General features: G+C 58.0%; 1 protein-coding gene and 1 non-coding gene across 5 annotated transcripts; one reads left to right on the forward strand and one right to left on the reverse strand.

Moving 5' to 3' along the window:
• Nucleotides 1-995: 995 nt before the first annotated feature.
• Nucleotides 996-27,694, forward strand: SYNGR1 (synaptogyrin 1). 4 transcript variants are annotated; one of them, XM_047740223.1, is made up of 4 exons: nucleotides 996-1,178; nucleotides 18,120-18,357; nucleotides 19,668-19,813; nucleotides 23,791-27,694. In XM_047740223.1, the coding sequence occupies exons 1-4, from the start codon at nucleotides 1,080-1,082 to the stop codon at nucleotides 24,010-24,012; spliced, it is 705 nt and encodes a 234-aa protein (XP_047596179.1). In that variant the 5' UTR covers nucleotides 996-1,079; the 3' UTR covers nucleotides 24,013-27,694. The 4 variants fall into 4 exon arrangements, with proteins under 4 accessions (XP_047596179.1, XP_047596182.1, XP_047596180.1 ...); XM_047740226.1 differs by having other exon boundaries at nucleotides 997-1,178; nucleotides 23,857-27,694; XM_047740224.1 differs by lacking the exon at nucleotides 23,791-27,694 and adding an exon at nucleotides 21,237-21,618 and having other exon boundaries at nucleotides 997-1,178.
• LOC125108146 (small nucleolar RNA SNORA84) lies at nucleotides 12,761-12,891 on the reverse strand. Its single transcript, XR_007129822.1, has one exon. It is a non-coding gene; the product is annotated as a small nucleolar RNA SNORA84 (small nucleolar RNA).
• Nucleotides 27,695-27,801: the final 107 nt, after the last annotated feature.

Genomic DNA, 27,801 nt, shown 5'->3' on the forward strand with positions numbered 1-27,801 from the left:
TCACACCCACCACACATTTCCTCTGCACAGACCTGTGTCCTTTTGTCACAGAATGACAACACAGCAGCAAAGCATATCCTTGTCCAACCTGATCCTGGAACCAATGGAGGTACCTGGGCCATGGAGAGAGGCCCTAAGGACTGCAGGTCATCTCAAGGGCCAGACCTGGAAGGTGTTCTCCCACTGCAACTAGCACTCCTCCAGCCTACCTGTTCCCATGAAACCTGGTGGCCTCGCCCAAATTGTAATGCGGTTCTGGAGAGCAGGGTGTATTTATTGTGCACCTCCTGTGTGCCTGGCCATTGGCTCCACAGACTAACAGAAGCAAACAATGAACAAATAATGACGTAATTAATTACTGAATTAAGGAAAAGGGTAGTGGGGAGGGGGAGGACACATTCATTAATTTCTTTTCTTTTTTGCTTTTCCTCAGCCTCCTCCTCTGTACCAGATGTCTTGGGCCCCTCCAGGCGTGGGGTAGGGGATACGCAGACACAGTGGCCCACGGCGTGATGTCAACCTAAAAGCAAGGTGGAAACTCAAAGGTCCTTGGGGAGGTGGATGCTTCGGAGGGCTCGGAGAGAGGGGTTATTCATTCGTGGTCCATTCAGTCATTCGAGAAATCTTCCTGTGGCATCTACTCTGTAGGAAGACAAACGCGGCCCCTGCCCTACTAGGTTGGGGGACAGACAGCGACAGAAAACAAATCACGCAGACGGTTTCAGCCAGAGCCTCAGGCACCGCGGGGCTGTGATGGGGAAAGCGCGGCCCGGGAGAGCGGCCGCCCAGGGGTGGGGACGTCCCGTATTTGCGGCACCCGCCCCGGCCCCGCTCCGCAGAGAGGTCACCACGCCGGCGACGAGCGCGCCCTCCACCCGGTCCGCAGCACGCGCGCCCCCGAGAACGAGCGCGCGCGGCCCGCCGCCCGCCTGCGCCCCGGCGCAGTCCGCGCACGACGCCCCCTGGCGGGAGCCCTCGACCACACCGGCCGTGCGAGCAGGGGAGGGGGCAGGGGCGCCGCGCACGCGCAGGGCCGGCGGCGCGCGCGGAGCGGGGGGCACCGCGCGGGTGCAGCCACGATGGAAGGGGGTGCGTACGGAGCGGGCAAAGCCGGGGGCGCCTTCGACCCCCACACCCTGGTCCGGCAGCCGCACACTATTCTGCGCGTCGTGTCTTGGGTAAGGACGGCTGGGTGGCCCGGCCGCGCCGGGGGTGGCGTGTCGTGGGGACGCGGGCAGGGGCGGCGCGCCCGGCCGGACCCCAACCCCGCCGAACCCCGGGCAAAGGTGCCGCAACCGGCGGGGAGCCTTCCGGACAGGGTGCTGGCGGCCGCCACCCCGCCCCCTCCTTCCCGGGCCTCGGGCGGGGGTCCCAGCGCTGGCGAGGGGCTCCCGCTCCTGCTGCCGGCGCCCTTGCTTCCCGGCGTCCCCGTTCGCGTGCGGCCCCCCATCGCCGTGACCTCCAGGCCGCGGCTATGCAGCTCGCGGCTCCGGTTGCGCGCTGCCGCCGGGCGGATCAGCGGCGGTGGGGATTGAGCCCGGGTCTCAGGTGGCCTTTTTTGGGGGGGGGTGGATCAGGGCGTAGATCAACTCCCGGTGCACGCCACGTCTGCCGTGGACGTTCAAGGAGGAGAGGGCCGGAAACCAGGTTTGATGGCTTAGCCCGGAAGGTATAGAGCGATGCGCTGGGAGCCGGGGACCTGGCTTCCACCCGGGCAGTGCCTCTCCTTCGCGGCGTGACCTTGGGCCGGGAACCACCCAAGGAATGTTTATGGGAAACGAGGAGTTACATTCTGAGGTGGGGAGAGGCAACTCTTCTCTCATGCCTCAGTTTCCCGATTTGTAGAGAGGTGGGAGGAGCCACCTTGGGCTCTGATATTTCCTGAATCCATGACCGCCCCACCAAGTACACCTGAATGCTTGTTGGGGGAGGGGGTTTGGCAGAGAGGCCTGTTCTGGACCTCATCCTGGTGCGGGTCAGAATCCCCCAGCAGTAGGGGGGGTCCCTGCTCAGACCTGGGGCTCTGGGGAAGGAGGATGGGACACAGACAGTGAGCACAGAGGGGGCGGTTCAGATGGTGTGGGCAGCACCCCAGGAGAAGAAGGCCAGTGCGGGAGGGGGTGCCTTTGGCCCCCCTAGGGTTTGCTGGCCATTGCCCAAACACCCTCACTGGAGGGTTGTGCCTCTGCGGGCCTGGGTCCTATTCCTATGGGCCCACAGGGGGCTAGGACTGGGGACACTGGACAGGGTCACTATCAGCGACCCCAAAGGACTACACCTAAGGCCAGCCACGGTCTCAGGGTGCTCAAGCTCCCTCACTTCCTGGGTTTTCAGGGCAATATTAGGATCTGATGGGTGGGACAGCTTGGGTGTTTATCTCTGGCCTCCCAGAGAGAAAGGAAGCTAACTGTCCTTTGTCTGAAAATGTTAAAACCTCCTCCTGGCACCACAAGAACCCCCTTTCTTCTTAAGATGGGGAGCTTGCTGAGGGCAGGGAAGCCCCAGTGGCCGCATAGGGCCTGGCCATGGGCCTGGCACCCCGGGCACATCCAGAAGGGTTTGTGGTACTGGATTCATTCATCTGTGCCAGTCTCCAGCTCCCCTGCGACCCCGACTGGCCCTTGGCAGAGACAGAACTCTGGTGGGGGGGAGGACACACCTGCCCCATCAGGCCAACCAGCTGTGTGCTCTGCTCCCCTTTGCCAGCCCCTGGGCCACGGGCCTGGGAGGTTGAAGCCACTGAGGAGGTGTGGGCAGTGTGCCTGCTTGGGACACTTCTGCCTTGATGGCTTCATTTAGCAAAGCTTCATCAAGTCTGCTGGGCCCCTAGGGAAGGCAGCATGACTCAGACGCAGCCGGTAGTGCTCGGGGATCACAGAGTCCCACTGGGAAGGGAGCCAGGTACCCCCCCCGGGGGGGGGGGCAGAGGCCGTGAGAGCCAGCAGAGGGGTACCCCCTGCTGTGGGAATCAGAGAGGCTTCGTGGAGAAGATGATATCAAATTGGGCCTTGAAGGATAAGCAGGGCTTACCTCTGTTCATCACGTCCGGGTGCCAGAGAGACATTCCAAGAAGGAGGAAGGAAAAGTAACGGTGGAGAGGCCGCTGGGTGCAGGGGGCCTGCGTGCAGTTACCCGCCACTCATTCCCCTACGGCTTCTGCATCACTTGAGGAAGCAGGCTCAGACCCAAGTTTACTGAGCAAGTAAGCAGCAGACAGAGGATCTGAACCCAAATCTTGGAATCTCCAAAGCACAGTAATCGCTTCTCCGGGAGCTGTAAGAGGTCAGAATCCTGGGTTTCAGGACTGGGCAGGATAAAGGTCATCTGGGCCAAGCACTCATCTACTGCCCAGATCCCCTCCCCACCCCCAGCGGCCTCCTAGCTGTGCTCACTGCCTTTGTGTGAGCAGAGACAGCTGATAGAGGCTCATTGTCGCCTTTAAAATATATATATATTTTTTTCTGATCACAAAAGTAACGCCTGCTGATGTCTGGAAGATAGAAACATCACTTGTGATGATCACACAATATTAATGTACTGGGCGTAATACCACCTTGTACCTAAAAATGGTGACGATGGTATATTTTATGTCCTGTCTATTTTACCACGATAAAAACAATCAGGAAAAAAATCACGTGTGATCCCACCACTCAGAGAGGCCCAGTGCCTGCCTTCTAGTCTTTTTCGGAAAATGTGTGGTGCGCCGACGTGTTCTAACGCGTTTGTGAGTGTGCAAGGGATGTAGCTGGAGACCTGACCTTGGCCCTGGTGTTCCATCGGCACCCCAAGAGGTCAGGGAGGCCGTGGACTTCACCTTGAAGCTAAGGAAGTCTGAGCTCGGGGCTAGGGTGACTGGTTCAACCCGGTTTGCTGGCCCTTTCCCAGCTTTAGCCCTGGAAGTGCTGTGTCCTGGGAGCCCTGTGAGTCCCACACAAACCCGGACACCTGGTCCCTCCATCCAGGACCACGTCTGGGTCCCTCCCTTGCAGCCGGGGTACGGCCCTAGCCCCATGTGTGCTCGTGGGCTGGGGATTTTGTGCCGTTTGTATAAGACTGATCTTGTTTCTGAAAGAGGGACCCCCCTACCCGGATCTACCCTGGAACCTGGGGCGGAAGCGGGTCCCCCAGCGCCTCCTCTTTGGCTTCCTCAACTGGCCCTTTCCCCACCCACTGGCCCCCAGGCCCAGGAGGGTGATTAGGCACAGCAGGCCTTGAACGCTTTGGCTAAGTGGGGAGGAAGCTGGCAGCTGGCTGGCCCAGCTGACTAGGAGCCAGACTAGAACCTTCCATGTCTGGGGTGAGGCAGGGGATGGCCGAGGTGGGGCAGCGTTCAGGGCAAGCTCTGAGGCGCTGCCTCTGCCCCAGTTGTAGGGAGACAAGGCTGGTCCGGCTGGCGGCCAGAAGAAGGCTGCCGCACAGACCAGCTACGACCACCCCTGTGCCTCAGTCTCCCCAGCTCATTGAGGAGGCTGAGCCAGGTCATAGGTGCCCCAAGACTGCGGCCTGTCAGGGGACACCTTTCTTTGTTCTGGGGCCAGGTGGGGGCCCCGGAGCTCTGGCGGGGAGCTAGCTGATTTTATATAAAGGATCCCCTCCTCTGTGGCCTTTGCGGTTTTACTTTTAGTGGGTCCTACTGCCATGCGGGGAAGGAATATTGGCGCTGGTGGAGAATAGGGTGGTTCGTGTTCTCATGTTCATTTGGAGCAAAACAGAATGCTAAAGTGTTTGAAATGTTGGTGTTTCTGGGGCTGATTTCCTGAACATCCCAGGATTCTGTGAGTAGGGTGGATATCACCCCCCACAAACGACAGAATAAGGCACAATCTGGAGGTCTGTGGGGTCCACATTCAGTGTACCCTTGTGGTCCCCCATCTACATTGCCATGGCACCAAGGGGGACTCGACGGGGTCTCGTTTTCATCCACACCCTCAATCACCCCAGTGAACACTGACAATAAAAGCTGAACTTGGTTTGGAAACAGCAGCTTTGAGATGAGACCACCCCCCCGTCCCCACTCCGGTCCAGATCACCATTCCCTAGCCATCCTGCATCAAAATCCTGGAGGTGTGGAGTGGGGCAAAGGGGTCTGGGGTGGAGATGGAGCCTCTGGCCAGCTCTGGCATTCAGTCATTCATTCCGCAAATGCCAAGTCCCTGCCCGGTACCAGCCTGTGTGTCCCACCAGAGACACTCTCAGTCCAGTGACACGTACTCCTTGGGAGGCCTGAGACACCACAAAAAGAAAATCCAGTAGGGGGTAGCTGCCTCTGCGAGTGGGATATGGAGGACTTCCAGGGGGAGGTGACTGCTGAGTTGGTTCTGATAAAGATGCAGGGAGGGAACATTGCAGGTGGAAGGAACAGCAGGTGCAAATGTCGGGAGCTTGAGGTCCAAGTGGGCTTTAGAAATGATGGGGAGCTCTTGGGGGTCCCCGGTGTGCGAATGAGAGTGCCATCACACTCTGTGAGCAGGCCCCAGGGTGGCAGGCGGGGGGCACTCACCAAAGACCTCGGGTCACAGAACGGGATTTCAAACGGAGAAGAGCTCCCTGTGGCTGCCATGGGGAGATGTGGCTTGAGGTTCTGGGAGCAAGTGTCCTGACAGGAATTGGGTGGCCTCATCCAGCCTCTCCTCTCCAAGCACCTGGCACAGCCGGGTCACTAACTCAGGGAGCGCTGTCGGCGGAAGTAGATCACACGCTCCTTTGTCCTTTATCACTAGCAGTCTTGGCATCTTCCTTATCTTTTAATCTGCTTGTGGCTGACCTTTGGCTAGTCCATCTGTCTTAGGTCTAGGAAGGAGGCAGTGGCAAGGAGGTCTTCAGGAGACGTTGGCCGAGGGCTGAGGTCTTCAGGAGATGTTGGCTGGTAGGATCCTGCCTTGCATCTTGGGCATTTCCTCATGCACAGGGGCAGTGCAGGAGCTTGGGAGCCTGGGGGAGCCTGGTACTTGGCGTGGGGAGCAGGATTGCCTAAGCAGGATCTTGGAAAATCCTGGCCTCTCCAAACCTCATCTGTGACCTGCGATTGGAATGATTAGCTTTGGGGCAGACTTAAAGCTTTGCGAAGACAGATATTTAAAGGGCCTGCCACACATCCGCTCTTTCCAGGCCTGTAGCGTCCTGGTCAAGTGGGTTTTGTTACCCCACTTCAGGTGAGAAGCTGAGGCCCGAGAGGTTAACTGGAGGGGCTGGGATCACAGCCAGCAGCTTCTGCGTCAGGGAGTCCCCAGCCACATGGGGAGAGCCCATGACTGGCTCCTGCAGGGCCCTGCCCCTGCTCCTGAGAAGCTGTGAGGCAAGCCCGAGCTGGGAGAGAAAGAACAAACGCTGGGGGAGGAGGGGCGGAGAGGAGGAAAAACCAGGAGGAGAGGAAGGGCAGATGGCAGAGCTGGCGAGGGAGCCGCGCTTGGCAGCCAAACCTGGAGAACCGGCTGTCCGGTGGGAGGAGAGGCAGGACAGGCCACTGGGAAGTGCCTGCAGCCTTGGGGCCTGAGGCCACGTTCTGCACCCCCCTCTGACCCTGACTGGTGGTATGACTTGAGCAAGTTGCCATGTCCTCTGGGCCTCAGTTTCCCCACCTGTCAAATGGGAAAAAGAGAGTCAAATTGGGCTCCTGGTTGCCAACCTTTCTGTCCTCAAAGAACCCCGACTTGCTCCTGGTGGGCTTCAGGTTGGGGACTTTGGGACCGGTCAGTCCTTGAAGTGATATCAAGAACCACATGCCCATAGCGCTTGTGGGGGTCCCGCAGCAGGGGGCCTGGGCCCCGGGTCCGAGTATGTGAGCAGAGTGTCTATTAGATCCTGGCCCAGCGGCTCATACCCCTGTGTGTCTGGAGGACCCCTCCCTTCCAGGAATGGAATTATGTTCAGCTTCCCTCATAGGGGGGCGGGGGGAGGTGTGAAGGGGACCGTGGGGAGGGTGGGTCACTGTTTGGCTGGGGCAGCCCTAGGCTGCCAGGCTCAGACTATTTAGAACCCCAACGAGCCGGGGCTCCCAGCTCCCAGTCCAGGGGGCAAGCAGACATGGCCTGGGGCCCTGACGCTTTGGCCCAGCTCTGAACATCCCTAATTGTAAATTGCACTAACCCGGCCTCCCCGCCTCAACCCTGCTCGCCTGGCAGCCTTCTTAAGAGAGCTCTTCTTTCCCTCATACCCCCCTCTGTCAAGCCTAGAGGTGGGACATGGTCCTCCTGGCTCCCGAGGCTGCCTCTAGACCGTTCGTTCTCCCCCAGCTTTGGCTTCCGTGCCGGGCTGGCTGCCCTCCTCTTAGGCCAGCCCCAGGTTGCCCCCGTATTCCGTGCAGGGCCCACCACCTGACACTTGCTCTGTCTAGCACAACCACTGCCAGGTGACTGTGGCTCCCACTTCTGTGATCCTGCTCCCGTCCAGCCTCGCCTCCTCCCACAGTCCTCTCCTCACGGCCCAGAGCCCCTCTCCCCTGGCCCACCTTTCCAGCAGCTGCCTTCTCTCCCCCACTCCTGTCTCTCCAGCTCTCTTTTCACCTCTTGACCCCAACATCTCTGAGCTTGGGACCTCTGAGCCATCGACCCTCGGGCTGGGCCCTCGCCCCGTCCTCCCTGTCCCCTTCCAGCTGAGCTCCTTCGGGTCTCAGGTCTCACCCCGGGTCTCACTCACCCGCACCCCTCCCCAGCCTCTTGCATCCGGTGCTCACCCTTCCCCAGTCTCTCCGGTTCTGTGGCCCCGGCCGGCCTCACTGCAGCCCCTCACTCCTGTCTGATCACAGTCTCCAAGGGGTCTCCCTCAGTTTCTCACCTGTACCCACTTAGGCTTTCTCCCCCTTCTCTCTGCCATCTGTGACCTTCTCCTTGCCAAACCCAGGGTCGCTGGTCATTAACAACCGTCTCGGCCGAACCTGGCCGACTGTGAGAGGCTCATCCGTCCTCCCCTTGGACCCAGCAGCCGCAGGACACACACACGCTGTCGTCTTCCGTTTAACACACACGGATCGCGTGCTGGGGGCCTGCTCTTGCCGAGGGCTCATGGTGGGAAATGGTGGAGGGAAGTGTGATGATGAAACCAGTAAAAAAACACAGAGATGAGCACACAGCCAGGGTGAGGAGACACTGAGGTCAGGGACAGGGAGGGGACAGTACAGTGGAGATGAGAAGGCTGGGGCCAGCCAGATGGAGAGGAGGGCTTCCCGGCAGGAGGAGTGTCATGATAAAGCCACACAGGTACAGCAGGGCATCGAGGAGGCTGCTGCCCGCATAGGTGTAAGCTAGGTTGGGGGGGGGCTGTGTCTGTTATGTCAGTCACTGCTGTGTCCCTGGTGCTTGATGGTGCATGGCATCTTGTAAAGGCTAAATGAGGTGGGGAACTGCGCTGCTCTACCTTCCTCTCTCCACCCTTTGTCCTTATTCAGGGTCTCCCACTCGGCCTTCAAGGCCCAACTCAGATATCGCCTCCTCCTTGAAGCCTTCCAGGATCTGCGCCCCCCCCCCCCCAGCTTGCTGTCTCCTCCCTGCTTCCTTTGTGCTCTCTGTGAACAGCTGTAAGAACTCTCGAAGCAGAAGGCATTTCCCCCTTTGTGTCTTTCTCCTTCTCTAGAAAGTAAGGCAGGGCCTGGGACCAGATTACCTCTCTGAAGACCTGGAATTTCCCCAGAGGGGAAGACCCTGGACCTTGTCAGGCTTGTAGGAACTGGCAGGGCAGAGGCAGGCACTGAGTTGAGGAAGAGCTCACAGACCTGGGAGGTTATCCTCGTTCTTCTTAACCAGCGGAGAGACCCAGAGAGCCTTGGTTTCCCTATCTGCAAAATGGGGAGAGCCGTGCCTGCCTCCAGGGGCCGCTGGGGCAGAGCGCGGTCCTGCCTAGGAAGGGCCCCTGGTGCTTGGTTGGCCTTCAGCGCTTTTCCAGGGGCAGCATCGCTCCCCCTCCTGACCTCAGAAAGTTCCGAGGGGGCAGGACCTGGGTGAGGAAGGACCTGGGCTGTAGAAGGTTGTTGGTGGGTAGGGGGAGGGGGATCCTCCTGCCCCGCCCCCCCCCCAGTCCCTTGGTTGCACAGCCACAGGAGGCTGAAGCTTTCAGTGCCTTGGGGACAAGGGTCTGCGTGCTCAGGCCCCTGCCCCATAGAGCCCCCTCCCCACCCCCACCGCTGAGAATGTGAGGGACAGCTTGCGGAAGATTATGGTCTAATCCCCTGCAGGTCACATCCAAGGCTTCAGAACAGGGTGCCCAGGCAAGGGAGGAGAGAAGGGACCCTAGGAGCGCCCCGACCTGACCCTGCCTCAGCCCTGCGGCTCAACACGAGGCTCTCTGGGAAGCAGAGTGGCTGCCTGGTGCCTGTCATGTGCTCCTGCGTTGGCTTCAGCCATTTTCCTCATATGACCCCATGGGAGGCAGGGCCCCACTCCCATGAAACGGGGGGGGGGGGGGGGGGGGGGGCTTGGCAGCCTGACTCATCCCTCAAAAGCACAGCTCCTTTTTTCCTCGCAGCCTTTCCCTGTGGCCCAGGGGCAGGAATAGGGACTTTGGTATGGACACTGACAGGAAGGCAGGTTCAGCTCAGAGTAAGGGAGAGGACGCAGGAGCCCCTCCTTACTGGGGAGTGAGCTCCCCATGTTCAGAGGTATGCAAGCCGAGGCCCAAACTAGGGGTGCCGAGGAGGGAATGCTCCCTACTCCTGACTCCCATGCTGCCTGTGCCCCTACCTATCTCAGATTTGCTGCTCTCCCCTTTAAGCTTTTCCTGACCCTCCCTCTGGGTCCCAGGAGGGAGTTGTTCACCCACAAATGAACCGATAACTAGGGACATTTGTGTATAATGATGTTATCGAGGAAATGAGGTGGAGTATCAGAGAATAGTGTAGATCTGGGAGTAGGGTCTGGAGGGTTTCTCTGAGTAGTCTTCTTGCCCTGAGGTTTGGATGTTGAGAAGGAAGCAGCAGGAGCCAGCCTGGGAGATCTGGGGATCTCTGGTATTCCAGGCAGAGGGAACAGCCAAGTGCAAGGGCCCTGAGGCAGGAATGAGCTTCGGGGAGAGCTAAAGGGCAGTGGCGAGAAAGGAGTCTGTGAGGAAGGCAGGAAACCTGGGTTGCAGTGGGGGAGGGATTTGCGGTGGGGGTGGAGGTGAGCAGGACAGCAGGGCAGTGACAGTTCTGAAGGGCCCTCTCCAGCTGCTGTAAAGGGGAGGATGCAGGAGTGGGAGAGGACACATCGAGACTGGGAAGCTGCTGTCATCGCCTGGCAGGAGGTGGTCGTGGCCTTGGCTGGCACGGGGGACATGGGGTAATTTGAGTTACTGGGGGGCAGGAGGAAGCAGTAGTCCCGGTGCCACATTGGATGGCCTTTGAGGATGAGCGCAGTTTGGGGTTTGAGCTCCTGGGTGGGAGCCAATGTGTGGAGGGATGAGGGGCACTAGAGGTCACTGGAGGTCACTGGAGCTGGAGAGGTGAGATGTGAACCAGCAGCCCAAGTAGGGGGGACCACAGAACCTGTCTAGGGAGGCAGTCCTCAGCTTTGGGAGGGACTAGGAAGAGTTGGGGTGGGGGAGCAGCCACCGGCAGAGGCAAGGAGGCAGAAGAGGTGGCTGTCCTGGGCCAGGCAACTTTGCAGCCTGGAGGTGGGCAGCAGAGACCGTGGAGCAGAAGGCTACCTGGGAAGATGTCCCAGTAGAGGGTGAGACAGACAGTGCCATTCACAGCTGGCAGGACCCAGGAGCTCCTCTCTCTACAGTTTCTCAGGGGGTGGGAGGAACCCAGCAGGTGCCTAAAGATGGTTAAGGCCACCCTCTGGGGAGTTCCCAGCAAACAGCAGCGACCTCTGGCCCTCAGGCTGGGTTGGCCCAGCTCTCCCTGGAGCTGGCTCAGCCTGATGCCCAGCAGGGGCCCAGACACGGCCTGCCTGCTCTGGGTGCAGATGTGGAGTAAAATGGGTCCCACTGCTCTTGCCCTGTGGGGTGGTGACACGGCTCCGAGGGCAGGTGTCCCTCCTGGAACTCATCCTTGTCCTAGAATTTGGGATCTGGAATTCACTGTTGGGTCAGCAGGTAGAAATTTGAAGGTAGAGATTTGGCTTACATTCTGGAATGGGGCGAAAGGGGGGCAGGCCTGGGCTGGGAGCTGGCACCCTGCTTAGCCGCTGTGGGCCAGCCTGTATGGGCCGCCAGCTAGAGTCCAGGCGTGTCGGGCCTCAGCTTCCTTCTCTGTGAAATGGGTTCAATGAGCCTCATTTGTGGAGATGTTTTTAGGTTTATATTTTCTTTCAAGGTTTTAAAAATATTTTAATTTATCTTATTTTATTTTTATTAAAAAGAGAGCGAGAAGGAGGGGCAAAGGGAGAAGGAGAGAGAAAATCTTAAGCAGGCTTCACATCCAGCTCAGAGTCTGACTCAGGGCTCAATCCCACGACTGTGAGATCATGACCTGAGCCAAAATCAAGAATTGGCCACTTGACCAACTGAGCCACCCAGGCGCCCTTCCTTCGAGGTTTTGGTGAGGATTAAGTGATGTGATTTTTGTCAGGACCTCCCAGTTGATGCGGAGTCCCTGCAGAAGCTGTGGGGTTAGCTCAGAGTCTCCTAGGGGAAACAGACCCAGAAATGAGTTCCCAACAGGAGTGTGTGCAGGGTCGGGGTGGAGGAGAGTTTTGAAGGGTGAAGGATCAAAGGAGCTTGCTCCTATTTGAAAGATGAAAAAGGTGGGGAAGGGGGGCATCTGGGTGGCTCAGTAGTTAAGCGTCTGCCTCCAGCTCAGGTCATGATCCCAGGGTCCTGGGATCCAGCCCTGCATTGGGCTTCCTGCTCGTCAGGAAGCCTGCTTCTCCCTCTTCCACTCCCCCTGCTTGAGTTCCCTCTTTCACTGTCTCTCTTTCTGTCAAACAAATAAATAAAATCTTTTAAAAAAAAGAAAAAGAAGAAAAGGTGGGGAAGGGCGTTCAGGGAGTGGGAACAGCAGGTGCATACTTCTCAGACAGCCTGTGATGATGCCAACCCTGGCCCTCTGGGATGGCTGAGCCAAGTGGGGGAGGGGGAGCGGTGAGGCCGGCGTGGGGGGTGGGGTGGCCTGGCCCGACTGGGGTCTCCATTTCTGTGCCTCTAAATCCAGTACCCCAAGATCCTGAAATTCTGAGGTACCCCTGATTTGTTTTTCTGAGTTCAACCTACCTCTGTTCCAACTGCCATCTGGAATCCATTTTTTTTTTAAATCCATTTTTATAAAGACCCAGGATTGGATTATAAAGACAGCAAAAAAACAGCCTTGGCCCATTTACATTGGTGCCTTTAAAAAAAAAAAAACCTTCTTTTTATAGTATTTTCTTTAGTTCAAGGCAAAGGGGTGGTTTATTTCCTGAGCCTTCCCTTGACCAGTGGCCTTTGTGGGACACCTCCCTCCCCCGCCACGCCACCTTGTCCTTTTGCGGAGGCACTAGTTCTGCCACCATGGACCTGAGTCCCATCCCTTCAGCTGATCCACTTGTCAGGAAGAGTTCAGCCATAGCTGCGTAGAATTTCATTCTGGTTTAATTTCCGGGCCGCTGGTGGCAGCTCTGTGTACTCTCGCTGCAGATCCGGCCTTTAGCAAGTCCCCTGGAGGCCGCCTGACCTGACGCAGAGCCTGGCATGGGGCTCCGAGAGACTCGGGTTTTATTTATTTATTTTTTTTAGAAAGTGAGATTTATGCTTTTGGTGAAAAAGGGTCATAAGTTTTATAAAACTTTCTAGGGAGCTTCTATTCCCCCCCAAATTAAGAATCAGTGATTATGCCAAACACAAAGACTCAACATAACAGCACAGGGAGGAGCTATGTATCAGTGACCGGGCTGTGGCGGCTGCTGAGAGAAACAGCCCCCACGCATAAATCACAGGGTTGCTCTGGCCCTTCACATCCACTGGAGAGCTGTACTTGCAAACAGCATCCAGTAACCACAGGGCGTGAGACTCGGGTTTTAGTCTGCAGCTCCCCCACCAGCCATGGTCCCAGGCAGGTCCCCGGACGCTGACCTCGTCCAATTAGGAGGATGCATGTTAGTCACCTAGCAGTTCCTGAGGGAGCCCCCCCTTCTCCCGGCGGGATGGGAGCGCTGGGGGCAGAAACCTGAGGCCCATCCCAGCTCGTAGGGGGGCTCCCTCCCACTGGGGTAGAGGGATGGCGGCTAAATGGAGAAGTTAACCCAGGGCTAGCAGGGTCCTTGAGGGAGTTCAGCAGCCTCAAGGGAGCAGTTATATATCCTTGGTAACACCTTTCCGTGTGTAGACTCTCTGCCCGGTCTGGGTGAGGCTCCCTGCCCTAGCCCAGCTCTGCTGCTGGCAGGGGATGTGGCGTGCACACCTGTGTCCCCACTGGTCATCAAGCCACACCCCTACCCCCAACCCGCTGCCCTTTGCTCTTCCTTCCGTCCCCCACAGCACACCTGTCAGCAGATGCTGGTGGCTTTACCTTCCACCTACATTCGGCACCCACCCCGTCCCACCACCCCCCTGCCGATGCCAGCCCAGGGCACCCATTAGCCCCCAGGGGGTCTCCCAGCTTTCACCCTAGCCCTGCACTCTTCAGTGCAGGCAGCAGCCAGGTCCAGAGAGGAAATAGTATGGGGAAGGAGAGCAGGGCGTGGGAAGGTGGGAAGCACTGACTGGTGAACTGAACTGGTGGAGGGAGGTGAGACCCCGGGGCCCTGACTGCCAGCCCTGGAAGGTTGGATCGTGTCTGGAAGGCGGTGGGAAACAGCTTTAGGGCCCTTCATGCTGCAGGGTGGGGATGGTGACCCATAGGTCTGGTCACCCCGCTGTGACTTCTCACCATGTCCCACTGTGGTCCATCTGGCCTTGTCACCCCCCCACCCCGGAACCTCGCCTGCTCTCCCTCCCACCCGTCCCATGCACCTGTGCAGCCCCACTCCTCGGTCACTTCTTCCACCTTCAGCCTCCGCCCTTCCTGCTCTGCCTGAAACACACTTCCCCGATTCCCCTCCTCTCGGCCTGGCTGGCTGCTTCTCGTCTGCTCCAAAATCTCAGCTCGGCTCCCTCCCGGCCGTTGCTGCCTCCTCCTGCCATCACTTAGGCCTGTGATGCCTCCGTCTCTGTCCAGCTGCTCAGCATCAGGCTGGCATTTGGGGACGCCGCCCCCACGACACGTGCACGACCTCATCCCTTCCTTCGCAATGCGCCATTGCTTTACGAATGAGGGGACTGAGGCACAGAGAAGGCAAGTCACTTGCCTGAGGTGACTTTGAGCTGCAAGGAGGGCTTGAGCACAGAGAGTCCTGCCTGCCAGAGCCGTGGGCTGGAGAGGAGGACCAGAGCTGGCACAGAGCCTCCTCTCTCTGCGCTGCCCTTGGGCCCCGCCGGTTCCCTGGAGGATGTTGCGATCTTGTTCCTTACCCTGTTGGGGACACACTGTCTCCAGCACGTGCCTCCTGGCCTCTCCAGGGACTCCCTGCTTCTCTCCCCAAAGAGGGCCCTGTCTTAATGGTTCCTCCTCTACTGTCCCCAAAGCCCCAGCTTCCGCCCGTCTGCTTTCCCACCCACCTCCTCCTGGCCTGCTTTTGGCCGGGGGTCCACCCTTGTCCCCAACCCTGGTGGAGCCTATCAGGAAGTACTTACTGCCCAAGAGGACCTTCCTGGTGCTCTTCCTTCTTTCCTGGGGCCTCTGGAGAAGGGAGTTAATCCTTGCCAAGCCCCTCCTGTGCACTGCTCTGCTCGGGGTGCTTGCTTGTAGTTCTCCCGTTAGCCCTGAAGGGAGGGTTAGTTTTTGCAGAGGACAGATCTGAGGCTCAGAGAGGTTGTCATTACCTGAGGCCACATAGCATAAGCCACAGGCCTGGGGTTTGGCTCCAGCAGCTCTGTGGGACTCCTCAGTGTCTGGAGCATCCTTGAGTCAAGAGGCTTTTCCATTCTGCAGGATTGGGGACAGCGGGTGACATCCGGAGCTGGGCCTCAGATTCCTGACCTGGCAGGTTCCCGGTAGGAACCCTGGACTTACCTTGGCGCACAAGTCCGAGGGGCTGCGTGAATGGCAGTCCCGAAATGGTGCTGTGCACAGCTCTGGCAGCCAGCCGTGGGCGCCTGCCTTCGTCTCCCGGTGGCCAGCGTCTGCCTTGCTTGTTACCCAGACTGTCAGTAGACCAGGAGTCCCTTACACAATTCCTGTGAAGTCCAGACTTCCTGCGTCTCCCCTCCTGGGCCCCCGAGCACCAGACGTGGCACTCAGTCACACCGTGGGCCCCTCGGGTGTCTGGAAAGACTACCCGTCCTTCAGGGCCCCCCTTCTAAGGCTGAGAGTCAGCCTGGTTAGAGGGGAGAGAGCGCAGGGCTGAGAATCGAGACACTTGGGTTCAGGTTCAACCCATTCTGCCGACAACAGTCCCACCTGTGTTTGAGGCTCAGTTTTCCTCTGCCGTTAATTGGGAGAAGTACCAATTGCCCTCTCTGCCTGGCGGGGTGATCCTAAGGATTCAGAATGTGTGGCATGCCTGCACGGGGCTGGACCTTGGCTGTGTGTACACGCTCGAGTCTGGACTGTCAAATGTGTGGCTCACAAGCTACCACAGCCCACCAGTGTGCTCGTCGTTGAACCAGAACACAGCCCCACAGTCTCATCTTCCTTCCTTCCTTTCTTTTTTTTTTTTAATTGCAGAAAAACCCACATAGCACACAATAAACCATTTTAAAGCACATAGTTCAGTGGCATTGATGTTGTGCAAAGATCACCTCTGTGTAATTTCAGAACCTTTCGTCCCTATAAAAAACACCCCATGCTCATTCAGTAATCACTCCCTGTTCTCCCCTCCCTGGTCGCCTCTGGTCTGCTTCTTGTCTCTGTTTTGCCGGTTGAGGATACAGGACATAAACGAAATTATGTAACATTGACCTTCTGTGTTTGACTTCCTTCACCTCTTCTTTTTCTCTTGTTTTAAGTTATGGCCTTGTCAGAACTGTTTTGTTGTTTGTTTGTTTTAATGACTAAAAACTATTCCATTATGTGGAGATGCCACAGCTGTTTCTCCATTCATCCATCGACGGACATTTGGTTTCGAATTTTTCCTAACACACAGTGCCAGGCACCAGTGGTCTCCACACTCTTGGTCATGCCCTCCTTTAGGAAAAACTTCCGAATCATTCCTCCCATTAAATGTAGATTTCTTCGTTTATATACATTATTACTCCACAGATGCAATACATTACAAAACCCACGTAAAGTATGGACATCTTAGGGACGCCTGGGTGGCTCAGTCCTTAAACATCTGCCTTCGGCTCAGGTCATGATCCCGAGTTCCTGGGATCAAGCCCCACATCGGGCTCCCTGCTCAGCCGGGAGTGGGGGAGGGGTGTTTGCTTCTTCCTCTACCTCTCCCTATGCCCCTGCTCATGTGTGCTCTCTCTCGCTCACTCTCTCTCACATAAATAAATAAATTAAATCTTTAAAAAAGTATAGACATCTTAGGAAGATGAGATTAAAAAAATAATAATACTTATCGTATTTTTTCCTACACCTGCCACGGAGTTACTGCCCATCCTATTAGCTGAGGATGAAAATGTGCCTGAAATTAGTTTCTTCTTTTAGAAAAATTGGAAAACACAAAGTGGAAAACAGGCAATAAAAATCCTTCCGGCCTCTGCCTCAGGCTCACTGAAGGCCACACACCTGAGGCTCTGAGGTGAGAGGTAGAGGTAATCTTTTTTTAAGATTTTATGTATTTATTTGACAGACAGCAGAAGAGGGAACACAAGCAGGGGGAGCGGGAGAGGGAGAAGCAGGCTTCCCACCGAGCAGGGACCCCCATGCAGGGCTGGATCCCAGGACCCTGTGATCATGACCTGAGCCAAAGGCATTTCCTAATTTCATTTCCTAGTCATTTCCTAGTTTCTGATGTCAGGAATCCGCTTAGCCAGGGGCCAGTGCCTCGGGATCCTCACAGGTTACCATATGGGGCCAGCCAGGGCTGTGGTCTTGTCTGAAGGCCGAGGGTGATTCCACTTTCAAGCTCACTCACACGGTGCCAGCCAAGGACTCGATTCCTTGTGGGCTGAGGGGCTCCGGGCCTTGTTGACTGTTGGCTGGAGGCCTTCCTCGGTTCCATGCCACATAGGCCTCTCCACCGGGCAGTTCAAAGCATGGCAGCTTCTTCATTAGAGCGAGCAAGTAGGGAGTGGCAGGAGAGAGCAAGCAAGGTGGAAGCCAAAGTCTTTGTAATCTCCTCACAGAGATCTTATCTCTCCCTTTTTGCAATATTCTGTTGGTTCACAGTGAATCTCAAGGCCCAGCCCACACTCAAGGGAAGTAGGTTGCACAAGGCTGTGAATACCAGGAGTTGGGGCTGGAGGGGAGGCGGGGTGGGGTGGAGGGCGGCCATCTTGGCTGGCTGTCTACCCCGCTGTGTAGACCCGTCACAGAGGGCTGCTGGGTTCAAGGAGGTACCATGTGCACTGCACTTGGGGGAGTACAGATTGCCCTGTAATTGGTGGGATTGTGACTGGCGTTACTTTTTTTTTTTAAATTAATATATTTATTTGAGAGAGAACGAGCGATGGGAGGGGCAGAGGGAAAGAACCCATGCAGACTCCCTGCTGAGTGCAGAGCTGGCCACGGAGCTTGATCCCAGAACCCCGAGATCATGACCTGAGCCAAAACCAAGAGTCGGAGGGTTAGGGGCACCTGGGTAGCTCAGTCGGTTAAGCATCTGCCTTCGACTCAGGTCATGATCGGAGATGAGGCTGGGCATGTGCCAACATCTAGGGGAGTCGGCCTAGGGTCGGGGCTTGACAGGCCCACCTCCCAGGACGTAAGACCACTCGTTCTAGGAGGCCAGGTCCAGCTCTAGAGGAATCTTGGTGTCAGGGCCCAGGAAGACCTCCCAGGACCTGGCTGGTGGGATGGTACCGCCAGATCTGTGGTCAGAGGGCTCCTTAGAGTCCGAGGCTGAGGAAGGAAGTGATTGTCCCCTCCTGCGCCATGTGACCCGAAGCAAGTTGCCCTCCGTCTCTGGGCCTCCCCTCTGAAATGCCTGCTTCACAGCAGCCTTGTGGCTGTTTGAGGTGAAGAGGGCTCGCTGGGGTGTGGGCAGGCAGCAGGCTGAGGGCAGTAGCCTTCCCTCCTCCAGGCCTGGTGTTGGGTTGGGCGGGCCTGGGTCTCACACCCGGCCCGCCCCTCCCCCGCCCCACAGGTGTTCTCCATCGTGGTATTCGGCTCCATCGTGAATGAGGGCTACCTCAACAACAACTCGGGGGGCGAGAAGTTCTGCATCTACAACCGCAACCCCAGCGCCTGCAGCTATGGCGTGGCTGTGGGCGTGCTCGCCTTCCTCACCTGCCTGCTCTACCTGGCCTTGGACGTGTACTTCCCGCAGATCAGCAGCGTGAAGGACCGCAAGAAAGCTGTCCTGTCCGACATTGGGGTTTCAGGTGAGTCCCCCGGCCCCGTGGGCACCCCCCAGCACAACAGAGCCTGTGGAGGGTGTCCCCTGCCCCGCGGGCCCATCACTCCTCAGCTATGAGGCAGGTGAGGGGATGGACTTGGGGTCACCTGGCTGGCAACAGGGAGTGGTGGGGCTGGGCCTGAGATACTGCAACAGCAGGGAGGGGACACGGCTTCCCGCCCTTCAGAGGCCCCTTCTGTGCCCTCTCCCTTGGTAGAGCCTCGTGAGAAGTCAGGCAAGACTGACAGCCTGGTATGCAGTCCGGGCCTAGGGAGGGTCGGGGTCCGACATGACCTGATGCCCCTGCCCTCCAGAAACAGCCTTTGGCAGAGGTGACCCGACCTCTGTCCCCAAGAGTTCTGAGAGTCTGATCGCTGGGTGCTTTGTTTGAAGGGCAGTGAGACTTTGGCTGTGGTCTCAGGTCCCTGGCTGCGACCTCCCCCCATTACCCAGCCTGGGGCTCTCAGGATGAGTCTGGCTGGCTGTAAGCAGTGAGGCCAGTCCCTTCGACCTAGAAGCTAGAATGAAATTAGTAGTTCTCAAACTGTATTCCACGGAGCCCCAGGTTTCCCCAGCAGTGCCTATGGGCCCAGCCCTTTGGCACACACACGCTTCATCGGAGCAGCTCTGGTTCTCCCTGGGTAATCTCTGAGCACCCGCAGGAGATCTCACTGCCACGAGGCTCCCGCTACTGAACTCCCCAGGCCTCTCCTCTAGAGGGCCCACCCGAACCTCGGGCTTTATGAGGCTTCAGGTATGGAAGAAGTCAGTGCTCAGACCCAGCCAGCCAAGCTGCCCCCCTTGCCCAGCCTCCTCCTCCTCCTCTCTCTACCCTGTTAGGCCACAGTGGGGCAGTGGTTGGGGCGGGGGAGGGGGGTTTCAGACCGCTGCCCCGCGCCCCGCCCCCACTGCTGCAGGGGCAGCCGGTGGTCCCCAGGTGGGGATTCAGCTGGGAAATCTGTGTGTGGCTGAGGTGATAGAAATGCCTGCCCAGGATGCCTGACTTTTCTCTCTGTCTCTCCCTCCTTCCCTCCCCTCACCGCCCCTGGCTCTCCCTGGCTCTGCTTGTGGCTGCGCTGTCCCCACGGGGCCGGCTCCTTTCTGTGGTCTCTGTCCCACTCCGTGTCTGACTGACCTCCCTGCGCTGGCCTCACCTTCCCTGTGTTCCCTTCTCTGCCCACCCCTGCCCCCGGGGGCCTCTCCCTTTGGGGGTGGGGGAGCGCGGGAGATGTGCTCCTGAACCCCTCCCTGGTCCTCCCCACTCACCCTCCTGCCTGGCCCCGGTGAACACCCCAGCCTTCTGGGCCTTCCTCTGGTTCGTGGGCTTCTGCTTCCTGGCCAACCAGTGGCAGGTGTCCAAGCCGAAGGACAACCCAATGAATGAAGGGACAGATGCGGCCCGGGCCGCCATCACCTTCTCCTTCTTCTCCATCTTCACGTGGGTGAGTACACCGCTCGCCCAGCACGCACCCTCCCACCCCAGCCAGGCTCCCAGGCTGCTGGCCTCGAAGCTTAGCCAGGGACTCCTGCTTCCTAGGGCCCAAACGGCCCCCTGCGTGACGCCCGCATGGGGCTGCTTCCTGAGGACGGAGGCTGTTGCCAGTGCCAGCGAGGACTGTCCCCCAGTGACGGGAGACCCTCGCTTTGGCGCAGAGCACCCTCCAGGGATCACGAAGGCCCTCCCAGCCGCTCTGGGAGTTGGGTTGTGGGCGTTTACCATAACCTTTTACAAACACAAGCAGAAGCCTTGATGGAAAGACAAGGTTTGCAGTCCTAAGGGAAGGAGCTCAGGCCTTGGCATCGGGAGACCTGGGCCACATCTTGGTGCTGCCTGGAAGTTTCCGGGACTCTGTCTTCCCATCTGTAAAATCAGGCGATTGGATTTGGGGTGGGAAGTTGTCATAAACTCAGATGCCCACGGGGCAGGCAGCACATGGGAAGTTCTGAGTGGGCGGGTGATAGGTACGTGCCCTCCAAAAGGGCACCCTCGGCCCGTGTTCCAAAGCAGGAATGGGAATCCACACAGGCCAGGTCTTCCCACTTTCCAGAGAAGACAGAAATCTGAATTTCTATGTGAAATCTGATCTTTATATGTTAGAAATTAATTCAAGTTAAAAAAAAAAACAAAAAACCTACTATGTAGGTCAAAGAAAGCATGTCTCTGGGCCCCACTGGCCAGACAGCACCCCTTGGCAAACTCTAGACCTAGGCTGGGCCCTCTTTCCCACTGGTTCCCGGGTCACCTTGATGTATTTCTTCTCCTGTCATCTCCCTCCTGCAGATGTCTGGGTCACATGGGCTCCAGGCCCCCGTCCGAAGGGTTCCCCTCCCCTGTGTACAGCCCCTTCCCCTCCATGCCTCCCAGTGGTCCTGGGCCCAGCCTCCTGCAGGGAGCCCCTGGGGCTAGATACAGGCCACCTAGCCCCTCCTGCAAAGCGAGCTGCAGCCCGCCTTCCCTGTCCCTCTACCCTCCTGGGCTTGTCCTGGAGTGACTTCCTGCTCCTTATGAGAGGCCTTGAATATCCATTTTCTCTAGGGACCCCCCAACCCCCATGCAATATTTGGAGGAGAACACCTGTGGTTCGGGCCCCAGCTCCCCAGCTGTGGTCACACCACACCCTCCATGGTCACACCATGCCCAGGGCTGGGCAGGAAGAATCAGAATACCCCAGGGCATCTCAGACCAGAGAAGGTGCCCCGTGTGTGGGGACAAGCCAGCCCACCCAGCCCTACAGGGAGGTGTTTGGAACAGTGAGCCCTGCCATGGGGATGGGGTTCACAGAGGAGGAATGGGTGATAGGACGGCAGGACTTCTAGGGGCAGATCCAAGAGCCTGACAGGAGCCTGCTGGCCCACTGCTGCCAGCCTCCCTGCTGGCACTTCTGCCTTTCCCAGCTCATCCCCGTTGGCCTCACCGCTGCTCTCTCCTGCTCCTGGCAGAGCCTGACCGCAGCCCTGGCCGTGCGGAGATTCAAGGACCTTACCTTCCAGGAGGAATACAGCACACTGTTTCCCGCCTCAGCCCAGCCGTAGGCCTGCCTGGCTTCCAGAGGCTAAGGGGCGCCCCAGGTCATGGCCAGTGGCAAGGCCATGGGGGCGGCCTGCTGCCGGGAGCGGCCAGGATACCAGGGTCCACAGGGCAGGGGAATGCTGGCTGGCAAGGCCAGTTCCGACCCTCCACTTAATCGTTTGTTGCCTCCTTTATGTTTCATTTGTCCGTTCATTCAGTAAACATTTATTGAGTTGTTTTGTGCCTAGTGATGAATCAGATGGGGTCCTTGGCATTAGGAGCCCACGAGCTGGGGAGGGGAAAACAAACAAATTGCAGTTTCCCCCAAATAGACTGCCAGGGGCTCTCAGAGGATGGGAGGTGGCTCACACGCGGGCTGCCGGGGTGCTGACTGTGGACGCTGTGAGAGCCTGTCCCTCACTGTGGCACAAAGGCTGACCTTACTCCCGGGGGAGGCTGGCTGCTCAGGAGCGGGGTGTGGGGGGCCTGCCCGAGGACGTCAGAGGATGCCTCGCCTGGCTCTGCTTTCATATGCTGTGTGACCCTGGGCAAACCCCTGCACCTCTCTGAGCCTCCGTCCACTACCCAGTGGACCTACCTCTCAGGGCTGTTGTGCGGATGAAACAAAGGCTGATGTAGGGCCTGGCACAGAGATGCTCAATAAATGTAGGCTCTTTTGTTCATTCATGCATTCATCATTCATTCTCTCCCAGGAGTCAGGGACACCTCCATAATCCCTACTTTGGGGGCAGTTCTCATGGGGTGAGTCCTTATTCTTCCAAAAGACTCTGACCTCCAGTTCTTTGTAGCCTCCAGCTTCCCTGGGCAGGAACCACTTTTCTCTCCACCCTCTGCAGGAGCTGAGGGGGTATTAGAGCAGACAGGCCCCAGAGCAAAGCACAGAGAGAAGGAGCTGCCTAACACTAGAGGCATACAAGTGCAGATGGCCACAGACAGTGTACCCGCTCTGGAGAAGGGGCCAGGCACACCACAGGTCCCTGGGCTCTGCGCACAACTCCCAGCCTCCCCTTTGCACCCAGTCCAGCAGGGTCCCCTGCCCTGTGACACAAATCAAAAGTCAGTGCCTGGTCACTGGGCTTTCGGAACTCTCCAGAATAAAATGCCAAGCACATATCAGCCTCTGCCTCTCACCAGATGGGCCTCTGGGGTTCCTCGTTGGTTTATGGCCTTGTCAGGGGGCTGACCAAAGAGTTGGAGCTGGAGAGGGCCCTGGCCTGGAAAGAGGAGCACCTCTGTGTTCAGGTCTGGCTTCTGGCACTAACTGCCATGAGGTCTCCTGTAACGAAGCCTTGAGGTCTCCTGTAACCCAGCCCAAAAGCGGGTTTGGAGGGCATTCGCCTCTTTGCATCACAGACAGACTACCTGCTGGAAAGATCTTTGGAGGAGGCTTTCAATGTAAACCTGAAAACTTTTTTTTTTTTTAATTTATTCCCTAGCTTGCTGTGGTCAATGTCATTGTCCTTAATAACAATGCAGTAGTTTTTACTGAAAAAGAATTTCCCGCCTATATACATATGCTGTAGACAAGTCGTTCCCAGTGAGGTCTTGTGGGGAAAGGGCTTTGTTGGTCAGATAAGGTTGGCACATGCTGCTTGCCATAGTTTTCCCCTTGGGGAATCCCAGCATACATTAGTCAAGGCTCTGACACTTTATTTTACTCTGTTTCCAAACTCGTTTGGTCAAATGTTTGAGTTACAATTAGGTTCAGCAACAAGTGAAATTGTAAATTGCAGCCCAAGTCTGTGAAGACAGTGCAAGACTGGCCTACGGGTTCCAGGGGACTTCCGTGACCCAGGCCTCTTCCATCCTTCCAGTTTGGCTCATGGACCTCATGGTCCCCTGTGGCAGCTAGAGCTCCAGCTACCACATCTGCATTCCAGGCATCAGGTCAAAGGATGGGACAAAAGACTTAGGGTGACGTGCTGGCCAGAACTTCGTCACATGCTTACACCTTGCTGCAAGAGAGACAGATGGCTTTTAGGAGATACCAACAGTTCTCTCTCCCACCGAGAACCTGTTTTCCCCCATTCCACATAACATGCTTGAGGACACAGTTTGAGGAGGATGCTGTGGCCTTTGGGCCACTTTAACACTACCCCCACGGATGTTTGGTGGACCGTCGTGACCTCTGTGACATGGGGGGGTGACTTCTGAAGGTTTCTGTAGCTAGATGGACGGTGTGGCTCTGGCTCTCTCAAGGGCTGGCCGCCAGCACAGACTCTCCCACCCCCCCAGGCAAGCTTAGTTTCCTCCTCGGTGCTTTGAGGGTACTTAACCCCTGTTGCGTGTGTCGTGTGAACTAACTGCCACTAACCCACTGTTCTTGTCTGTCTCTCCCCTAACCTTCCCCTCCCTCCTGTCCTCATCCTCGCCGGCGCCTGTCACCAGGCGGGCCAGGCCATGCTGGCCTTCCAACGGTACCAGATTGGCGCCGACTCGGCCCTCTTCTCCCAGGACTACATGGACCCCAGCCAGGACTCCAGCATGCCTTACGCCCCCTACGTGGAGCCCAGCGCCGGGCCGGACCCCGCCGGCATGGGTGGGACCTACCAGCAGCCGGCCAACGCCTTTGACACCGAGCCCCAGGGCTACCAGTCCCAGGGCTACTGAGCTGCCGTGACCACCTGCCCCTTGCCTGTCCCCGCCCCAGTCCCAGCTGCCCCTCCCCCCCACCCCTGCCCACACCCAGACCCTTGCTCCCTCCCAGACTGCCCTGCCCAGCGCCTTGCCAGCCTCTGCGCTGTTCTGCTGTGGTCCAGGGCAGCTCGGTGGGATGGGGCGGTGAGGTGTTGGGGGTGCGTCTCCGCGTGTGTGCAAGGCTGTCTGGCAGGGGCTGGGGGCGTTTGCACTCGTGCGTTGTGTCACCGAGCGTTCATCACGTGCCTACTGTGTGTCACGTATGGGCTTGATACAGGTAGTGAGAGACCAGTGGCCCAGGGAAGGGGGAAGACAAGGTGCAGAGGAGCCCCGCTGGTCCCGGAGGTGGGAATTGGTGTGAAAGCCCGGGATGATGCCAGGAAGGTTTGGCTCCGGGGTGTGTGGGGACACGTGGAGGACACTGGGGGCTGTCACCCAGCCCTACTACGAGCATGGGGGCGGTCTCCGTTTTATGGTTGAGAGCACTGAGGCCTGCAGAAGTCAGGGTCCCTTGCCCAGGGTCACGCAGGCAGCCAGTGATAGAGTTGGGCCCAAGCCCCAGCCACCTGACTGGAGAGCCCCTGCTGTCTCCTGTCTTCCCTGCCTTCCCCGTCCCTGGGGCTCCACCACTCAGTATTCCTGTCACTCTGGGAGGCCTTGGGGACCTCAGCCCGTGAGAGAACCCCGATTCTTCTGCAAGCCAAGGGCCCGCTCTGCCCGGCTGCTCCCCACAGCGGGACAGCCCAGCCTCCAGGCCCCGCTCCCCACAGCGGGACAGCCCAGCCTCCAGGCCCCGCTCCCCACAGCGGGACAGCCCAGCCTCCAGGCCCCGCTCCCCACAGCCCCACAGCCCCTCCCCCAGCCTCCAGTCAGGGTGGGAGGCCGCGGGGCTCGCCTCACTCACCAGTTTCCCCACGTGCTGTTCCGTGCTGTGCGCCCCACGGGGAGCTCTAGCACCCTCTTTGTGGCCTCCCAAAGGACTGACCGTTGTCCCTGCCCAGGGCTGGGCGGACGAGGAGGCTCAGAGTGGGGAGTGACCGGCCCAAGGTCGTAGTGACTGAGTGGCAGAGCTGGGCTTGCTGCCCGGGTTTCTTGGCCCCAGCCACCCAGCGGGTGCCCCAATGCCCTGCCCTGCCCTTGTGACCTCCCAGGAAACAGAAGTGATCTGGGACACTGTGTCATCTTTCCCTCAGCTGGGGTTAGCCAAGGGGCTCGGGGCCTGGAACACCCAAGGACATGTAGAGTCCTTCCACTGGCCTTCCAGAAGGCCCAATGAGAGGACCGTCTCCCTGTGGGAGTCAGGGGAGAGAGGGCAGGGGCTGTGGAACCCTCAAGGCCAGCCTCCGAGCTGCTGCCGTGGGACAAACCGCTCCCAAGATGAACGCTGAGAGCCCCTGGTGCATGGTAGGCTGGGGGAGACGGTAGCAGGTGTCTCCAAAGGCACGAGGAGGATTGGGAGGAGGAAGGGATTCTTCACTGAACCTTAAAGGATGGGGAGGCCTTAAAGGAGAGAGGCGTGGGGGTGCATGGGGCCCCGCGTCCACTGGCCGGTGCCCCAGGGAGCAGGACCAGGATATCGTGGCCTGGCACCATGCTGGCTGTTCCCACCACCGGCACCCCATGCCCCCACAAGAATCCTCAGAGGCAGGTGATACTCACTCACTTGCCCATTGACTCAGCAGCTGTCTCATGCCAGGGTTTCAGAAAACATGCAAACTGGCTATCCAGAGATGTGTCCCAAGCCAACCACTGTACCCAGGGTCCACCAGGGGGCAGAGTGCTATCCCGAGTGCTTGCCGCGGTGGGGTGGGGGTGGAGGGGGCTCTAGGAGGGGCCAGGAGGATGGGCAGCAGTTAGCACAGTGATGAGGGAAGAAGGAGGAATTTCCTAGATTGAGAAGTAGCATCGTTGTCCCCACTCAACAGAAAGCGAAACTGAGGCTCAGAGTGTAAACAAGTTAGCAGTGGAGCAGGGATCTGAACTTGAGCCTGTTCAAATCCTCGGGAGGGGCAGCAGTGACAGGAGAGATCCTCAGACAGCCAAGGAACAGCTGGTCTTCATATACTCCAATTTCCACATCTGGGGGAGGCGCCCTGTCTCTGGTAACCCGCCAGTGGCACAAGTGGGGATGGGATGAAGTGGTGGCGTTTACCAGGCCGAGCAGCGGAGCCTGTACAAGACCCAAGTTTGAGAAGCAGGTAAGGGGCGCGGGTGGTTGTGGGTGCGCTTCTGGCAAAGTGAGGTTCTGTACACACGCGGGAGGTTGAGAGAGGTCCGGCACCAAACAGCTCCCCTGCTGATGGACACCAGGAGACCCCATTCTCCCTGGGCACCAACCAGCTGCTCATGATATGGAGCTGGAGGGTTGGGTACCACTTGAGTTTCGCCGATCCCCTTGGTATTTCTTCTAGACTGTCCCTGCCACCCCAGACTGGGGAAGTTTACAGAACCCCTGCCATGAGGGAGGGGCCCAGAATCTTCTCACTTTGCATTCTTCACTCGACCTGGGGTACAGCCCAGACATGATCCCACCATCAAGCTGGGTGTTGGCAGGGGCCCAATAGTGGTGCAGGTGATAAATGGGGAGAGGGCGGGATTCAGCTGGAACCCAGGACTCCTGACTCCCCTTCTGCGGGTTTGGTAGGGACCCCCTGCTTCTTCCACTGACTGAGGACAGCACCCAGGAGGTCCCAAACTTAGAACCCATGTTCGTGGGCCAACAGTATCCTCTTTCCCCCTCCCTGCTGCCTCCCTCGGCCTCTCCCTTGCTTCCAACCCTTTCTTTGGAGAAGGCTGCCGCCTGCAGCCTGACCTTGCCGGGCTTGGGCTCCCTCCTTCCACCAAGCACAAGAGAGGGCCCAGGAAAACTGGGTTCCACACAAGTTTAGAGTTGCAAGGACCCTTAGAGAAGGTAGAGTAGGCCAAGAAGACCGTCATTTGTCCAAAGTCCTGCATAGAGAAGTTGAGGACGTCGGTCTCCTGCCCCTGAGTTAACACCCTGCACAGTCTTGGGCCGTCTGCCCGGGTGTGGTGTCTGGTACTGGGGGTGTGACAGTGGGGGTCTAATTCTCCAGGGTGTGGCATCCGCTCCCTTACTCCACCCTCCCGTGATTTTTGATCTTCAAAGACTCTCGGGGGCATCAGGCTCCCCCCATGTAACCAAGAGCCCCCACTTGTTACCCCTTGAGGGCCCCCAACCTTGGCCCAAGACCCCTTTGATTCTCTAAGGAGCAGGAAGGGGGAGCACCCCTCCCAAGAGTTTGTGGGAGGATGGGCTGGTCCAGCCATCTCCTAGCGCTGCCCCTTAATGTGACATTCCCCATCCCCTGGTGCCCACAGCCCTTGTCTGGGTGTCCCAGCCCTCCTGCAGCGTAACTGCCTGTGTATAGTATAAATATATATATTTTCTATATATAAGATGTATAATATAAGGCTCCACAAATATATCTCTGTGTGTGCGCGTGTGTGCAGTGAATGGCGGTCCCCATCCTGGGCCCCCACTCTGGACTCCCCCACCACCTGGTTAAGTCTCAAGAGTGAATCCAGTGGCCCCGTGACACCCTCCATTATGACATCTGTCCATTTGTGGTGAACCAAGTGAAGGTGGTGACTTCTGGTGACATAGTAATAAAGTGAAGACAAACCCACCAGCTGACTGCCACTTGTCCGGACGTCTTTGTTCTATCTGGGTGTGGCTTGGGGTCGCATTCCCTCTCCCCCGTGAATTGGCACCTGCTTTGTTTTTACTGTTCAGTACAAGTG

The sequence above is a fragment of the Lutra lutra genome, chromosome 8 (assembly GCF_902655055.1).
Source record: "Lutra lutra chromosome 8, mLutLut1.2, whole genome shotgun sequence".
NCBI lineage: Eukaryota > Metazoa > Chordata > Mammalia > Carnivora > Mustelidae > Lutra > Lutra lutra.